At 38.8% G+C, this 17654-nt stretch overlaps 1 protein-coding gene across 3 annotated transcripts in view; it reads right to left on the reverse strand.

Moving 5' to 3' along the window:
* The window catches only part of LOC117293177, a 44477-nt gene extending 34183 nt beyond the window's left edge, over window positions 1-10294 (reverse strand). For 2 of the 3 annotated variants that reach the window (XM_033775394.1, XM_033775393.1), the window contains exons 1-2: window positions 10048-10294; window positions 2949-3087 (exon numbers count right to left, since the gene is read on the reverse strand). In XM_033775394.1, coding sequence (XP_033631285.1) covers window positions 2949-3087; window positions 10048-10094 — 186 coding nt within the window. In that variant the 5' untranslated portion in view covers window positions 10095-10294. Of the gene's footprint in view, window positions 1-2948; window positions 3088-3612; window positions 3802-10047 lie in introns of those variants that run through there. The other variant, XM_033775396.1, reaches the window with a different exon arrangement.
* Between the last annotated feature and the right edge of the window lie 7360 nt (window positions 10295-17654).

Below are 17654 nucleotides of genomic sequence, written 5' to 3' on the forward strand. Positions count from 1 at the left end.
GTCAATTAACTGGTCGATGTCGTCGAAGTTGCCGAAGTGGCGAGATAATATGGAAGAAAAAACACCCTTGTCACGTGGTGTTGTGTGCTTTCAGATGCTCGATTTTGGGACCTCAAAATCAAGAGGTCTCAAAATCAAATTGGTTGATTATTACTTCTTTCTCAAAAACTTTGTTACTTCAGACATGATCATGATGGGAGCCACTTCTCAGTGCTCACATTATACTTTATCAACAGCTCTCAAAAATGGAGACTCCATTGCTTGTTCTTAGTTTTGCCAAGTCAGTTTTATGCAAACAATTGCTTTGAGTAATTACCACTGCCTTTTACAATTAGTGAAAAGGTGGTGGCGAGATACGAAAATCTTCCATTGTCTAGGCCTATCTCTTGGACACTATTGGTTATTACTTAAAGGCACCTGGAAATAGATTTTTTTTTTTCCTTCAAACATCAGAGTATATTTCCCTGAACAATAAAATAATTTTTTGAGTAATTGTTTTTGACGATTTATATGTTTAACCAATTAAATAAAGTTGTGTGGGGGTGACTCCGCCTACCCCTTTTGTGATGTCAATCGAGGAAGACTTTGCCTCGATCGAACATCCGAACACACGTACGTGCAAGTACATTCGAGTCCTGGACGTGAGTTTGTACGTTTGAAAAAGTTTTTCTTGCTTTTTTCCGGCAATGTCAACCAGGTGTATTGCTGCTGGATGCAGCAAAACAACTAAAGATGGTGTCAGTTTGCCAAGTTGTCCGGTCCGACGTCTTTTCCAGCGCTGTGCGGCAAACACTTCGAGCCGTCGTGCTTCGAGAATCCGGAATACATTACACATTTTGACATGAAGAGAAAAGTTCTTTTCTAAAACATGACGCCATCCCAATAATTTAACCAGCTAGTGGGGAAGTCGAAGAAGGTACCTGAAAGACGTAACGAACCTAAAGGAGCATTTGCCTAACGTGAAAAAAATCAGGTATACTTTCAACTTTGAGGGCATGTTTTTAGCTTGCGCCAAGCGTCACTATGCTGTGTTGGCACTGCATGCGATTCATCGCGCCTCGATTGACGTCACGAACAGCGCCCTCTCGGGTCGGGCTTTTGTTCCAATTTGTAAATAACATTGAAACTAATTAATGTAAACCTTAGTTAGTTGTTTATTAATATTCCACTCATCAAAACACATATTTTAGTGACAAAAGCTTTATTTTGACAAAATACCACTTCCAGGTGATTTTAAAATAATTATTAGCGTAAAACCTTTCTTGGTGACGAGTAATGGGGAGAGGTTGATTGTATTAAACATTGTGAGAAACGGCACCCTCTGAAGTGCCATAGTTTTTGAGAAAGAAGTTCAAGTAATTTTCCAGGAATTTGATTTCAAAACCTCCCCATAGAACTTGAGGTCTCGAAATCAACCATCTCAACGCACACAACTTCGTGTAACCATGGTGTAACCATGGATGGTGTAACAAGGGTGTTTTTTTTTCTTTCATTATATTATCGATGACTGATTGAGCTCACATTTTCACAGGTTTGTTATTTTATGCATATGTTGAGATACAGCAACTGTGAAGGCTAGTCTTTGACATAATTACCAATAGTGTCCACTGCCTTTAATGCCTTGCCATGGTACCGGATTGTGATACTTTCTCACACAACAAAACAAGAGCCAGCAGGCTGCAGTGACATGTAAGCCTATATTGTACATTACATGTACACACATACATAATTCATACAGTACAGCACCCCACACGAACTTCATCTGCATGCAACATGTCCGATTGTTTGGTCAACAAAAACTACTTTCTTTAGAACTTACTTTGTCTCATAAATATTATATTCAGGTCGCAAAACATAAAAGGGTCCCCTACACGCACTCTTAGTTCACATGTTACTTACATTTGAAGGTAAATTCCGTTGAAACTTTAGAGTCGATTTTGACAGCCGCGGCGAGAGATTGGTGAATAGTGAAAAGAATCACCAAATACACGTTTATAATTAACCCCACTAAAACAATTACCAGCAACAAGTTGGTGGGAGTTGTGTGTGCGTGCTATAATACACTCTAGACCCACTAACTTGGGCTCTGTACTAATTTTTAAAAAAAGTTTTTTGACATTTGCGTCTTCGAAGATGCAAATTGTAAAAGTTAATTGTTAAAAATTAGTACAGCCCCAGTTACTGCCTGGGTCTATAATAGGCCCCTTGAGCAAAACATCCTCAAAATTGTGTAATTTTTGTTCGGCATTAAAAACATTGCCGCCTATAGCAAATTTTAACTTTTTTTTTTATAGTTTTGAGGTCCAAGACAAGGGGAAAAGCAAAACATATTCAAATTGTATAATTTGCCCCCTCAATTTCTCATATTTCGGTGCAAATTTTTACTTTGATGTTATGTTAGAACTTTTTCTGGAAACCAATGATACAGGATTCCTTGACAAAAATAATATCCTCGATCAGGCTTTTGCACTATCCTCAACGAGTGTTCAACAACGACAATGAACATTTCTTAAAGGCGCTAAACACCTTTGGTAATTGTCAAAGACCAGTCTTCTCACTAGGTGTATCTCCATAAAATAACAAACCAGTGAAAATTTGAGCTTACTGGTCGTCGAAGTTGGGCTTATGGAAGAAAAAACACCCTTGTCGCACAAGTTGTGAGTTTTGAGATGCCTTGAATTCGAGACATCAAAATCAATTTATAAGGTCTCGAAATCAAATTCAAAGTATTTTTGCGAGAAGTTACTTCTTTCTCAAAAACTACGTTACTTGCTTTGAGAGGGACGGGCCGTTTCTCACAATGTTTTATACTATCACCAACTCTTGATCATTAACAAGAACAAAGTTGTTACGCTAACAATTATTTTGAGTGATTATAGTGTCCATTGCCTTTAAGACACCACAAAATCTGGTTACATGTATTTCCTTCCTCCTATGGTAACACTCACCGTGGGTCCCGGAGGCCTCTCTGGTTTGACCACCTCATCTTCAGTCAGTGAAGTAGTGGTCCTCCGTCGGTTCAACCCTGGTCGACTACCCGCCGAGCCTCCGTTCTTCCGGTCATATTGAGAAACCACTGCAACCCGTCTATACGGAAAATAATAAAGAGGAAAAAATGCGATTATGAAAATGATAACATTGAGTGCATTGCAACCTATACTTCTAGAACATAGGCTCCCTCGTAAGCTCACGGGAGCCTAATTTCTAGAAGTCGAGTTTATTTCTCCATGATTCCATGAAGAACTGCAACCCTTCTACAAAATATAAAGAGGAGAAGAAAATAGTTGCGATTTTTAAACTTAAATTTGTACACCATGCTGCAGCCTGTCTACGAAAAAGAGAAGGAATTAGTTGCGATAATAAAACTGATATTTAGACACCATAACCAAACACATATTTACACCATACTGCAACCAAAGAAGAAATTGGTTGCGATTATTAAAATGAGAAATGAGAACCCTGAACCATGTTAAAACAAACTCGAGTGTTTGCTTGCACTCAACAGAGCAGGAAGAAATTTGGCCCATTACTCAAAAGTGGCATTACTGGAATGTATTTCCATGGTAACGGCCGTGTACTGTAAGTCAACGGTCAAACAAACAAAACACTTACTTCATTTCAGCACCTTTTCATGTCTCGTTGTTTTAACTGTATACGATGTTATGATTTTCTCTGCATCGCAAAATCGGTTTGAAAACCCTACATAATATGACGTGAGGCTACTTCAATCGCTGACTAAAATTCACAGAACAGTGCGACGTACGGCAAAGTCACTCCACGACTCCACGACTGACTGACTCCTTTCTCATTCATATGCACCGACTGAGTTTAATTCCTACTGGGCTTTTGTTTCAAGATCCTTGGGTGATACATTGCTTCGTCCTCGGCCTATGACCTCCAAAATTCCAACACACCGACCATGCAGGGGCACCCATCGTTGACTGGAATCCCTATATAGTAGTTGTGCCATAAATGCCAGTTGTGTGTCAGACATCAAAATGACAGACAAAATGGGTTATATAGCTCCAGGGCCCACACTGTTACTCTATTCAGTGTCTACTTAACTGTGGTTTCGCACCTATGGCTTCTGAAGAGGACATGTTTTCAGTATTTTTTCCGCGTGAGCAGATACAAACCCCTCTCCACAATAAGTAAAGCTACAATTTGCTCTTAATTGTCACAGGGGAAATTGTTGTTTATGTCTCCCCTGTTGGGAGGATATTTGTTGACGATAATCCGAACAATCTCCTCAAAGAAACCCGAACAGTGCCCCCCTTTGCTCTGTTTGCCCCAAAAGGGGGACTGCTGATGACTTCACGCTTTTAATCGCCTTCGGTTTATCCCGTTGCTTGTTTGTGATAGAATCATTTCATGGTTGGGGGACATCAACTGTCAGTGATTCTTATAAGGATTCGTTGTCAGGACAGGCCTAATTTCATGACTCTGCTTTCCATAGAATTCTTTGATTACAGCCCGTATATACTTGTGTACTTTACAAGGAGCCATCATAGCGCTGAATATTCTGCGGTAAAACTGGGCCCATTTTTCATAAAGCTGTTAGGATGAGCACAAAATTGCCTACTGCTTGAAATTTCTTTGCTAGGCAAGATGTTAGTGGGGCATCAGTTACAACAGTATACTACATGTTATTTTTCGCAGTAACATTTTCAATGCTTATGAATAGTTTTAGTGCTTACATGCTTTATGTTGATGGACCCCATTTCCTTTGCCAATCAAACATTTAGGCGGGGCATCACACACAACAATGTAAACAAAATTACAGTAAATTTTGCTGGATAAGCATGTTTCTGTGCATGATTTATGAAAGTTGGCCCAGTCCAACAACACCGTGAACACTAATGGATACCATTTTAATGAAGATACACACAGAAGAACCCAAACTATCTTAATGCGTAGTGTACTTTAAAGACCCTGGACACCTTTGGTAATTGTCAAAGACTGCAGTCTTATAGCCTCTGCACCAAAAAAAAATAACAAACCTGTGCAAATTTGAACTCAATAAGGTCGTCGGATTTGCGAGATAGGAAGAAAAACACCCTCGTCACACGGAAGTTTGCTTTCAGCTGATGCTTGATTTCAACGGGACCGCAAAATCTAAATCTGAGGTCGAAATCAAATTCAAATATTTTCGTGGAAAATTACTTCTTTCTCGAATACGATACGTTACTTCGGAGGGAGCCGTTTCTCACAATGTTTTTATATCACGTAACATACCTCCATTGTTTGCTAACAAGGAAGTTTTTATGCTATAAACAATAATTTTGAGCCAGGTAAGGTTGAGTATCATTACCAAAAGTGTCCACTGCCTTTAATTATTAATAAAACCACCGACGTACATTGCGATAGAGTGTCTAGTAAACACCTTTGATGGTAAATTAAACACCTTTCAAAGGTTACAGAACCACTGTGCAGCTACTGAAAATAAGACTTAGTAGAGCAGAAAATAACAAAACCTTTAATACCCAATCGGATCATCCAGATTAATGTGAACAAATCCAAGTCATTGAAAAGGCTTCCAAGAATCGTGTGTCTGCAGTGAGTCGAGTCTAAATATTATTTCATTGATTCATTAAAGGAACTCGTTGCCTTGGATCGGTCGAGTTGGTCTTTGAAAAGCGTTTTAAACCGTTTGTTTTAAAATGCATATGATTAGAGAGATATTTTAAAAGTAGAATACAATGATCCACACAAGAATAGATCGAAAATGCGTGGTTTTCCTTTTACCTCGTCAACTAACGCGGTCGGCCATTTATGGGAGTCAATTTTTTGACTCCCATAAAATTAATGGCCGACAGTGTTAGTTAGCAAAGTAAAAGGAAAACCACGCAATTTCGAGGCAAATTTGTGTGGATCATTGTATTTTACTTTTAAAACATCTTTCTAACCATAATATAACAAACGGTTACAAACGCTTTCCAAAGACCAACTCGACCGATCCAATGCAACGTGTTCCTTTAACAAACTCCTTCAGGCATGTCATTGTTCTATGTTGTGTGTGTCGTCAACCAGCCAAGGTTTTATTACAAAGGTGTGTAAAATATGAATACATCGTACGATATTTGATAATCAATTAACATTAACAAACAAACAAACAGGTTGCATCGAAAACTACCAACTGTAAAGTTTCGTCAGACTGATTTTTGAATCGAGACTAGCAAGGTTTAAGACTACAGGAATACCCAAGCTACATTCAAATCTGCGTAAAATTGTTGCCAAGTAAATTTTAATGCTGATATGCTTGTATAGTTTACAGCGTGCCTTTCGATTGTGTCAGTGATGTGACCCTTTGCGAAATAACGGCTTGGGTTTTGTTCACCTCTTTAAAAGGTGCACGTTTCTAAGTTACGGAGCCGATAAAACGGACCAATGTTAACCGTGTTCGACGGTTTCGAAAGAAGGCGTGGATTGTTAGCCCTAAATGAACGTATATTATTTGCATGCACACATTTTACCTGTTTTTAAGACGGTCGGCTGGGACTGGCTTTTCATCCATCATAACTATGACTCCTTAAGCTTGCATATCCCAACTGCACAAATCTCCTTCAAATTTAAGTTTTCAATCGCAACAGCTCCCATACGCTAAGTATACACACTACTTTTTTTACGTCTGCCGTGTCTCCAGTATACAAGTGGGTGACTTGATTGCATTTAACTGTTAACAAGCTTGCCGTAAGCGATGAGTTTGTTGCTAACAATATTGATTTTCATACTTTGTTGTATCTACCCCCAATGTTGCTTTTCTTTTCACGTGCCCCTTCTTTACTCAATATGCTAATGTTTGGATAAAGGGTCAACATTCATGTTTTATTTAATTCGTTAGAATCGATGTGGGAGTTTTGTAAGAATTGTCAGGAAACACCAGGAAGGATATGCAACAATTCGATTTTGTTTTATATTGTGGTTTTGGGTATTTGTATGTGTTTGTTTTAGTTTCACTTATATATTCTTCTTTAAATGTGTTCTAAAACATGTTTATTTGTTTATTTATGTTGTTTATTTTTTAATATTGTTTATGTTGTTCCGTTCAAATGCCGATCAGCATTACTGCTATAGTTGCTATGGTTATGGGCTGAGGGCAAATAATAGAGCCTTGGGGCATCCTTGCCGATGATCAAGTCAAACTTATTGGTTGGACACTATTGGACACTATTGGTAATTGTCAAAGATTAGTCTTCACAGTTGGTGTATCTCAACATATGCATAAAATAACAAACCTGTGAAAATTTCAGCTCAATCGGTCGTCGAAGTTGCGAGATAATAATGAAAGAAAAAACACCCTTGTCACACGAAGTTGTGTGCTTTCTGATGCTTGATTTCGAGACCTCAAATTCTATACTTGAGGTCTCGAAATCAATTTCGCGGAAAATTACTTCTTTCGCGAAAACTACACTACTTCAGAGGGAGCCGTTTCTCACAATGTTTTATACTATCAACCTCTCCCCATTACTCCTAATCAAGTAAGGTTTTAGAATAATAATTATTTTGAGTAATTACCAATAGTGTCCACCTGCCTTAGCAGCATTCCGTTCGGCACAACGTTTAACAATAGACATTTAAAAACATTGTGTTTTTGATAGTCATGATTACTATGGAAGGGATAGTGACAGAAAAACAAAGTCATAATTAATATGACTTCCATATCTCATAACAGCCAATTACTTGAATAACACAAGTCATAACTATGATAGGGCCACTTTAATATCTCATTTAATTGTCATTTGTCATTTATGACTTATTATAAATCAAGCATTTTAAAGTCACCGTGATTCGTGGGCACTTTTATATAGGCTACAAAATAAAAACGTTTGTTTTTTAACTATAATATCTGCGAATCATGTTCACACAAACAACCCTCAAAGTTGTTTTGTTTTTACTTCGTGAACTGACATGGTTCGCAAATTCGTTGAGCAAACAACTTTATGGAGTCAAAGTGATACGTGAGATAGGATAGGCCTCTCTAAATATGGAAGGGGGGGTTCTCTCAATGACCACTTATAACGGTTCCATAACGGTTCCGTAACGGTATACAATGTTGGCTTAAAGAAGAAGATAAGTTAGCAAGGACTAACGAAGCAACCATATCAACATATACCCAGATCGCATTGACAGGGCAAGATTTCCCAGCTATTTATCAAACATTCTCAGTACAGTGTCACTTTTCTAAATGGCTGAACAACTTCACTTTTAAACTAATATTTCAGCGTTGAAAAGGCTATACACCAACTTGATTTGGTACACTTTTTTTAAAAATTAACTTTCAATGCGAAAGCTTGCTTTAGTTATAACTCTTGTCTGATATAATGTCAGCACTGTTGTGGTACTCCATCAAAACACTGACATATAAATGCGACCCCTTGAATTTTCCGTTTCGCCTGAAAAGGGAATTTAGAAAACAAGCTTCATAACTCAGTTCTAACGTATTGCTTGACATTCGAAAACAATTTTGTTTAAATATGTTTGAACATACTGACACGATCAATGGTCTAAAAGCTAGACATACAATATCACCTTCATTTTTTTCTTCTTGTTTGATAATTTGCAAATTCTTGTTTAAAGGTTTTGGTTAGATGTATTGTAAAGGTCACGAACATACCCCAATGTTCTTTTTAATATATGTGGGCGAAACACACAATTTATGTTAGTGGATGTCAAAGGGCATCTGTTTCATGCAACCCTGAGCAGCGCAACGCCATCCCGTTGCCAAAGCAAAGTTTTGAACTCGATCTTTGTGCTGTTTTTTATTTAAAAGTCGGTCACATTTCAGTGAATCGGTAGAGTTTAAGCCATTTTTTGTACAGAACTGTGTTGCTTGGAACCGGGTTGACTGGTTTTAAAAACATGGTCATTGGGCACGGCAGTTTTCCTTAAAGCGCATAGGGACTTTGTTTTAATGATATGCGCTATATAAATACGGTTTATTATTGTTTATTATTATTAACATGGAGCAATATTTTTTTTTTTCCACGATAAGAAAAGAAAATGCAACAAAATCTGATTTGTGGTGTCATTATCTTAAAAACAAACCGGAGGGACGTCAAATGTTAACTATCATGTATAATCAGACAGACAAAAAGTTTTAATAAGGTGAATTTAAAGACCTGGACACTATTGGTAATTGTCAAAGACTAGTCTTCTCACTTGGTGCATCTCAACATGCATAAAATAACAAACCTGTGAAAATTTGAGCTCAATTGGTCGTCGAAGTTGCGAGATAATAATAAAAGAAAAAACACCCTTGTCACACGAAGTTGTTTGTTATGGTTGATTTTGTGAACTCAAATCCTAAATCTGGGGACTCAAAATCAAAATTCGTGGAAAATAACTTCTTTCGCGAAAACTACATTACTTCAGAGGGAGCCGTTTCTCACAATGTTTTATACTATCAACCTCTCCTCATTACTCGTTACCAAGTAAGGTTTTATGCTTATAATTATTTTGAGTAATTACCAATAGTGTCAACTACCTTTAAGATACAAAAGGTAGCAAACATGATCCGAAGCACGACGGTTTCACCGTGCATATCTTGGCACGGAGAGCGGGGACATCGCGCGGATAGACCGCCCGCCACAGCCGCGCCGAGGCTGGACGAGTTGGTCCTCGGAAATTTCTTATCCAAGTATCGCTGGCCTACTCATGAAGAAAACAATTCGCAAAAACCGCGAGGCAAATTCTGTCAACTTTGGAGGAACACTAAAAGAAGGTGGGTTAACCGCGAAGACAATATCATTTCTTTAACATTGGGTTGTTTATCAAAATTGCCTTTTCGTGTGAGATGTTTGAGCTTTGAAAACTAGCTGCCTTGCACTACTAGACTCAAACTCAATAAATACCCTTCACCGAAGTGAAATATTTCCATTTGACATTTTAGGAACTGATGCCCGAAAGTTGTAAAATTAACAACGTTCCCCTCAGTATAATAAGGGCAATGGACAATGTAATCGGTTTCATCATTTGAGTATGTTTCAACATTATGGTTTCATGTCAGAGTGAAAAACAAGATAATTTAAATGAAACTTTGCACAATACCTGTTAGTAGCTGGTAGCTGGAGCGTTATACGGTTAGTTGCAGACATTACACACCGACGAGAATTCTTTTTATATCTCTTAAAATATTTCTTTCCACTTCACTGCTTCTGAGCTACTGATTTAAATACTTTCTTTTATCCTTCGAGAAAGGCTCTACAAGGGTCGAAACGTCAGTTCATAAATGTATACCATCCTTTTGCAACAGCTAGTAACATTTTCATCTTGAGTTAACACTATCGCGAGTGACTATTACATCTCAATAAAACCAAGTTGTGATCGTTGAAAACGAAATCCCACCAGCGTCGTACATACGTCACAATGTTCATGTATAATTGGCTTTTGTTGGGTTCGTTTGGTGGGTCATGTGCCGTGAAATTTAACACAATGACGGCAGGACGTTGCCCCTGTACCCGCTTCGCAACCACTAACAAAATCTCAAGGACTTGACTTTGGTTTACGGTCACTTGTTGTGAGGTGACTTAATTCCCAAACAATAAAAGTCCAGTGGTTATGCTTTTACAGTATATTTACTCATGATTTATTGCTTGATGTGTAACTTATCTACCAAGGGTATTTTTTATCAATATTAATTGTTTAAACTTGCAACGATTTTCTCAACTGGAAAAAACAGAAGAAAGACAAAAACTGATTGTAATCAAACTATAGACAACTGTTATAGATGTAAACAGGATTTGTACAAAATGACAATTAGTCGCAGAAATTCTCCATTTGTGTGATCAACCATGAAATAACCAAAAATGTGTGTGTCAGGAGAGAACGAAACCATTACATAATGTTCATAATGTAAACACATTGTTTTAATTTCGGTTGCTACAACCGCAATCAGAGCCTTATTTTACAGCGGTGCTTAGCGGTAACCACATTTTCGTGCTTACTGTAGCAGAAACATTTCAAAAGCGTTGCGAGAGATTCGACCGTCGTGTCTCTGAATTTGCGTCAGGTTCTCAAGTTTCTAAAATAGCGCCCTCTGTTGATGTTAAGGAACTTAAAGATGGCGCCATAAGCAGACCGCGATCCGAAACAGTTTGCATACTGAGGTTTTTCTTAACGACAGTGTCAACTACTTGTAAAGAAAGAACAACACAATTTGGGCTGATAAAAAGGTGTAGTCAAAACGACATATCAAGACCTTTTGCGTGTAAATGAATATCAATGAAAGGTTAAAATAGTTTCCTTAGAGGGAATAACTTTAACGTTTTGCATGTTTCACAATTTATTTTGTTATTTCTTCGCTTATAATTTTACTATCAACATTTTAATTTGTTATTGTATTGGACAGTGTAACTAGGGCGAACAAAAAAAGGCACAATCAAAACGCCATATCGAGACCGTTTGCGTGTTATGATTCTCAATTTAATAATTTTCTGGTTTGTGTATGTTTTCACCATTTTTCTTCGCTTATACTTTTACTATCAGAATTTAAAACTGAATTGTTTGTACTCTGCTAGGGTCGAAAGGTCAAGCCACTTAACAAATTGTACAATATTGGTCCTTTGGGTTGGTAAGCAGTTTGCCACAGCTGATTTTATTATTTTAAGTGTAGGATTTGAAACTTCGCATGGTGGAAATACGATTATAGTAAGGTTTGCGGTAACACTTGTAATGATAATCTCTAAATGAGTTGGGGTGGTTCTAAAAAGAACCGTTGGTTTCAACTCGACGTTTCGATCAGTGTGCTATGATCGTCTACTTAAAATTTTGAAATTTGTACGCACCAGTATGCATGGACAAGAGGAAGGTTTAATATAATATTGAAGTCTTATATAGCGCACGTATCTACCAAACAAGGTACTCAAGGCGCTGAGCATATACAAACTTTCAGAAAGATAGGTCATTGCGCAGTGATGAATTTTGAGACCCAATTATTTAGCACCTTCTAAGGGTTTACAAAGTGCTACGGCGCATACAGCAGCCACAACCAGGAACACCGGGGCGAACCCCTTCTCTTTTTGATAAGTGTATTGGGTTCTTTTACATGCGTTTCACATCACATGGGACCAACGGCTTTAAGTCCCATCCGAAGGACGAAGCAATGGTTAAGTGTCTTGCTTAAGGACACAAAGTCATGGCTGGGGATTCGAACCCACACTCTGCTGATCAGAAACACCAGAGTTTGAATCAGGTTTACGGTTCCCTGTTACAAGGAAATGTAATTAATTGTATTCTTCGGACGAAACAATGATTATTGTAGCTCTATTATATGACTCTCCCTATGTACATACTGTAGTATTACGAACGTGTAAAGCCGCCAGAGCTATGAGTGTTGTAACAAGCAGAGGCAGGTCCAGGGAAAGGCAAAAATATAAACTGTCATCAAAAAAGATGTGCCCTACCAGACCTTGGTCAGAGTAAACATTCATAAACTATACACAACACAGAAATCTAAAATAGTAGTGAAAATTAAAACAAACTTTACCTCGGTATAGTACTGTGGCGTCTCCCACCAGCCAACGATTTCTCCTTGATTGACATCAGCGTGTCAGACCGTCGAAGCAGCGGTCTTGTCGGCGTACGGTGCAGGGGTGGTTGCACCGCGAGCTGGCCGGTCTCTCCCTCGGTGTCCTGCCCCTTGGCTGGGCTCCTCAAAGAGACCGAGGCAATAGAGTGTGATCGCTGCCTCGTGAACATCTGATGCGCGTTCTTGACTGGCGACTCCATTATTTTAAAAAGTTCTCCAGAAGTTGTTCATAAAATACATTTATCAGCAACAATTACCAGTTGGCTACATCCGTGTTTACGATGTCGATGGAGGTTGACTGGAGACAATGCCTGACATCATCAAAACAATAAAGCCTGGTTTCCGGTAAACCAGTTCCAAGTATAAACTTTCACAAATATGTTTTCCACAATTTTTTTTTCGGAAGGTTGGACGGCTTGATCAACTTTCAGAAATATTTTTCCACAGGTTTTTCGGCAGAGATGATGTACGATCCTTCAAAAACGTCGAATGCAATTTTATATGTAGATGAAGGCTGACTGAAGACTGTGCCTGACTTCCTAAGTCTGATGAACTCAACCTGATTTTGTTTATCCGGTAAACCAGTAACTTTCAGAAATATTTCTGTCCACAAGTTCTTCGGAAAGTTGGACGGCGGAAATGTCGATCGCAATTCTGTTCGCAGAAGTCTGATTAGCACAACCTGATTTTAATTACCCGGTAGACCATTTCCAAATATTATCAACATCCAGAAATATTTTCCTCAAGTTCCTTGGAAAGTTTTAAGGGCGGAGATGTTTTATTATGATCCTTCAACAAATGTCGATGGCAATTTGTCTGTAGATGAAGTTGATTGACGGAAGAAGTGGGTATAATGCAAGAAAAACTGAGACAAATAGTTCCAGTGAAGCTATTCCCAATATAGAGCAGGAGCTATAAAAAGCACATTAATCCGAAATCCCTTTTCTTGAGCGGAACAAAGTCACCTCAGGCATCGTAACTCGATCACAGCGTGGTGTCATCCAAAGACCGAAGAAGAAAGCAATCAATTTTCCGTGAAATATTTCCTTGTGTCCATGCTCAATTGCCCGGGCTGGTGGGCCGAGGGGCCGGGGTGCGGGACTGCGGGGTGGCCGTGAATTACACCATTCTTTCCCACTGGATGATAAGCATGCTCCTGGTGGAATCATTCACGGTGTCTTACAGAGTTATATCATAAGTTTCCACACATGAAGCACCTCCAGAAACAAAATCCTATCTTGAGTCCACTTCGTGCAGACCACCAATCCAACATGTATAATTAAACACTATCTTGATATCAAGAACTTGTTTACGGTAGTTTCACACGAACTCTAAAACACCGCTTATATGTATCTATTTACATTGCTGCCGTGCTGAATTATAGATGTGTGTGCAAATAGTACAGCATTGTGCTGTCAGCAGTCAGACTCAATAACGGGCAATTAAGGAGTCTGAATAGAGGAGCAAGTTAAGCTTTTGAGATCGTCACCCAAAAGGTGTGTTTATATTGATTGTTATGGGATTACAGTCCCGCCTCCCGTTTCCTGAGGCGCTTTCAATTGTCCATGTTTTGACCAGTGACGTTTTGGAACACTGTGGGTGCATTCGATTAGCTTCCCCGGGTCAACCCCGGTGTGCTCATCCCCAAATGAATGGGTACTACCTGACCCCGGATTCATGAAGCTGTTGTTATGCAACCAGATAACGGCCCAATTGTATGGCTCTGCTTACCTCCGAATTCTGCGCTTACGATCACCATTCTCCGCTAGCCCAGCAAGCGAACCCACGCGTACCAGCCAAAATTTCCCGCTAACCCGTGAAATATTACGCTTAACGTTAGCACCAAATTCACTGCTTCCGCAAGCGCCAATTCTTTGCTAACAGTTACGGTAAGCAGAGCCATGAGAAGCACATAAAAGCTTGTAAGCACATCACACAAGTATTGCTTAACAGAAACAGGTGACATGCCAACATTACATTCAGTTTACACTGTTGTGACCCACTCAACTCTTGCTTAGCAAAGAAATCTGTCAAGCTGCAGTAGTTTCCGCTAACAGCTCTATGAAATTGGACACAGGTTGAGAGTTTGACTTTATTAATTTGCAAAAGAACACAAGGCATTCAGTACCGGTGATATTTATCCTAATTAGCAAACTTTATAAGTCAATGTTTATGCATAATGTATAATTATACATAGAGCTATACTTATAGAGCAAAACTCACTTGGCGAAATACAACTGTTGCTTTGCCATAAACAGCCAACAATGCATGCATGTAATCGGTATTGTTCTGAATAATCAGCTACTAATTTTCATATTTTAAAGGCAGTGGATACTATTGGTAATTACTTAAAATAATTATAAGCATAAAACCTTACTTGGTGACGAGTAATGGGGAGAGGTTGATGGTATAAAACATTGTGAGAAACGGCTCCCTCTGAAGTGGCATAGTTTTCGAGAAAGAAGTAACTTTCCACGAATTTGATTTCGAGACCTCAATTTTAGAACTTGAGGTCTCGAAATCAACCATCTAAACGCACACAACTTCGTGTGACAAGGGTATTTTTTCTTTCATTATTATATCGCCAGTTCGATGACCGAATGAGCTCAAATTTTCACAGGTTTGTTATTTTATGCATATGTTGAGATACACCAACTATGAAGGCTAGTCCTTGACAATTACCAATAGTGTCCACTGCCTTTAAACTATAAATTTGCAGTTCTATTTTTGTTCTGCGAAAAAGCAAAAATATTAGTTTTGCTCGACGAAAATTAACTACGCATTCTGTGTATTGTCGCGCATTAAAATAACACTCTTGTTTCATCTTTCGCAACATTTCTCCATGCAAAGGCTATGAACGATAATTCTTAAAAGTTATTTATAACAGTCTTAAGAGCTTTCGAGCCAGTGTTCGTAGCTTCACGTTTCAAAGCAGTGTCTTTCTAGGGGATGACAAACAAAGTCTTGTTTTCCCCTCTATCGGATGATGAAAGCATCGAGGTAGAATTCAATCATGTTTTACCATACAATACGACGCCATATAAGACGTACACAACAATGGAAGATGTATAATGAAAAATATATAAAGAAGACAGTTTTATCTCCAAAGAAGCTTACAACGAATGGATTTAATATTTATCTACCCTTACTTCTAAAGTAACAGATCAAGCCTTGGATTAAGCATGGATTAGGGGAGCAAAATCCCCTCATAGGAGGATAGAAAAGGCTCTTAAGTCACCATCACAAAACAAGAATAAAGATCCATTTTAAAATCTGCAAACAAACATCGAAACAGTACAACAGTCGGTGCAAATCTTTATACTGTATGGTCCAGCAGCCATCTTGGCATGCTCTTATTAATATGTGTAACCAAACCGAGGTTGGGGATCATCCAAGACTCTGGCCCTAAAACCTACGAGACGATAATGGATGACTGTATATTATATATACTTTATAACTTTATCTCAACAGAATGGGGATACTGATCACAAGATTTTAAAATGGCGGCCATTTTTGGAAAGAGCTCCGCCTGAAGTCAGTGTAGCGGGACTATTATAACTACATTTCGACGATGAGGGCGCACTGCCATGCGGCTTGTTTGCTAGTTGGCACGATATGCTTAGGGACCTCTCACACAATGACGGGACTTGAATCATTAATGACAACCGTGCATACGATCTGAAGTCTCACCCTCGACCCCCCCCCCCATCCCCCGCTATAATAACGCATGCTGCAGAGACAGTCAAAAGTAGCACCCAGTTTGAAATACCTGTTTGAAAAGGGATTTAGCATGTCGGCAAAACACGCAAGATCTATAATTTACAGAGAGACAGAGCGGAGGAGGAGGGGGGTCATGCTGCGCCTGTGTCACGCACTCAGCTTTGCATAGCAGCGGAGGAAGGGAGGTTGTGGGGTCTTGTGGCACTAGGGTTTTGTGTTTGTCACGTACCGGGCCTTCCGGGATTGTATGTTCCAAATATTATGATCTATTATCTTGACATTGTTAGCTTGCCAAACACAAAATAGAAAACAGATCAATGGGCCCTATTTACAATTCCCTTGGGCTATGTTTTTCCCGCGCACTCTAATCTTAGATCGGCCTACAATCAATAAATGAATATTTCATTTAGTAATGGAACGCTTGTAAAATCAACACAATAGGAACAAATTATGATTAAAACATTAGATTGGTCTCACCAACAGGGTTGGTCGGGAAAACCGCACTTCTAATGCAATAACGAATTTTTAAAAACTTGAACTGTCGTCTGAGCTAATTACATGTTTTGTGATTTTAGAACAACAACTAACTAACTATGGGTGGTGTAATATCCTAATTTTAGTCCAAAGCAAAATTTACACCTTTCAGTATCCACAAAGTTGATAACGATGACAAAACACAACTTGAAGGTATACCAATTCCATACGCCAGCCGTGATCATACAGAAAGCATATAATATAGCACTGTTTGGAAAAGAAACTTGAGTCACAGAAAAAGTAACGGAGAGGGTCATGGTAGAAGTTAGGCGGGGTCAGAGAAATGAGGTCTTACGAAAGAAAACAAATGCCAGGGACATCATACATGAAATAAAAACAAAGAAATAGAGATGGGCAGGCCACCTTGCAAGGTGTCATGACAACATGTGAACACATCGATTAAACAGAATGGACCCAAAGAACACAATGAGCGGGAACAGGGCGGAGCAAGAAGGCGCTTGATTGACGACATCAGGGAAACTGGAGCGGCGTTTACATGGATGATGGGACAAGCGCGTAAGAAAGATCAAGGAATAGGTGGAATGGTGATGAAGGTGATGAAGGAGGCCTTCCTCGTGCAGAGACATAGAAAACAAAGCTGCATTAAAGGCAGTGGACACTAATGGTAATTACTCAAAATATTTATTTGCATGAAACCTTACTTGGCAACAAGCAATTGAGAGCTGCTAATGAATTAAAACATTGTGAGAAACAGCTCCCTCTGAAGTAACGTCGTTTTCGAGAAAGAAGTAATTTTTCACGAATTTTATTTCGAGACCTAAGAATTAGATTTTGAGGTCTCGAAATTAAGCATCTGACAGCACACAAGTTTGTGTGACAAGAGTTTTTATTTTTTCATTAGTATCTCGCAACT

The sequence above is a fragment of the Asterias rubens genome, chromosome 8, assembly GCF_902459465.1.
Source record: "Asterias rubens chromosome 8, eAstRub1.3, whole genome shotgun sequence".
NCBI lineage: Eukaryota > Metazoa > Echinodermata > Asteroidea > Forcipulatida > Asteriidae > Asterias > Asterias rubens.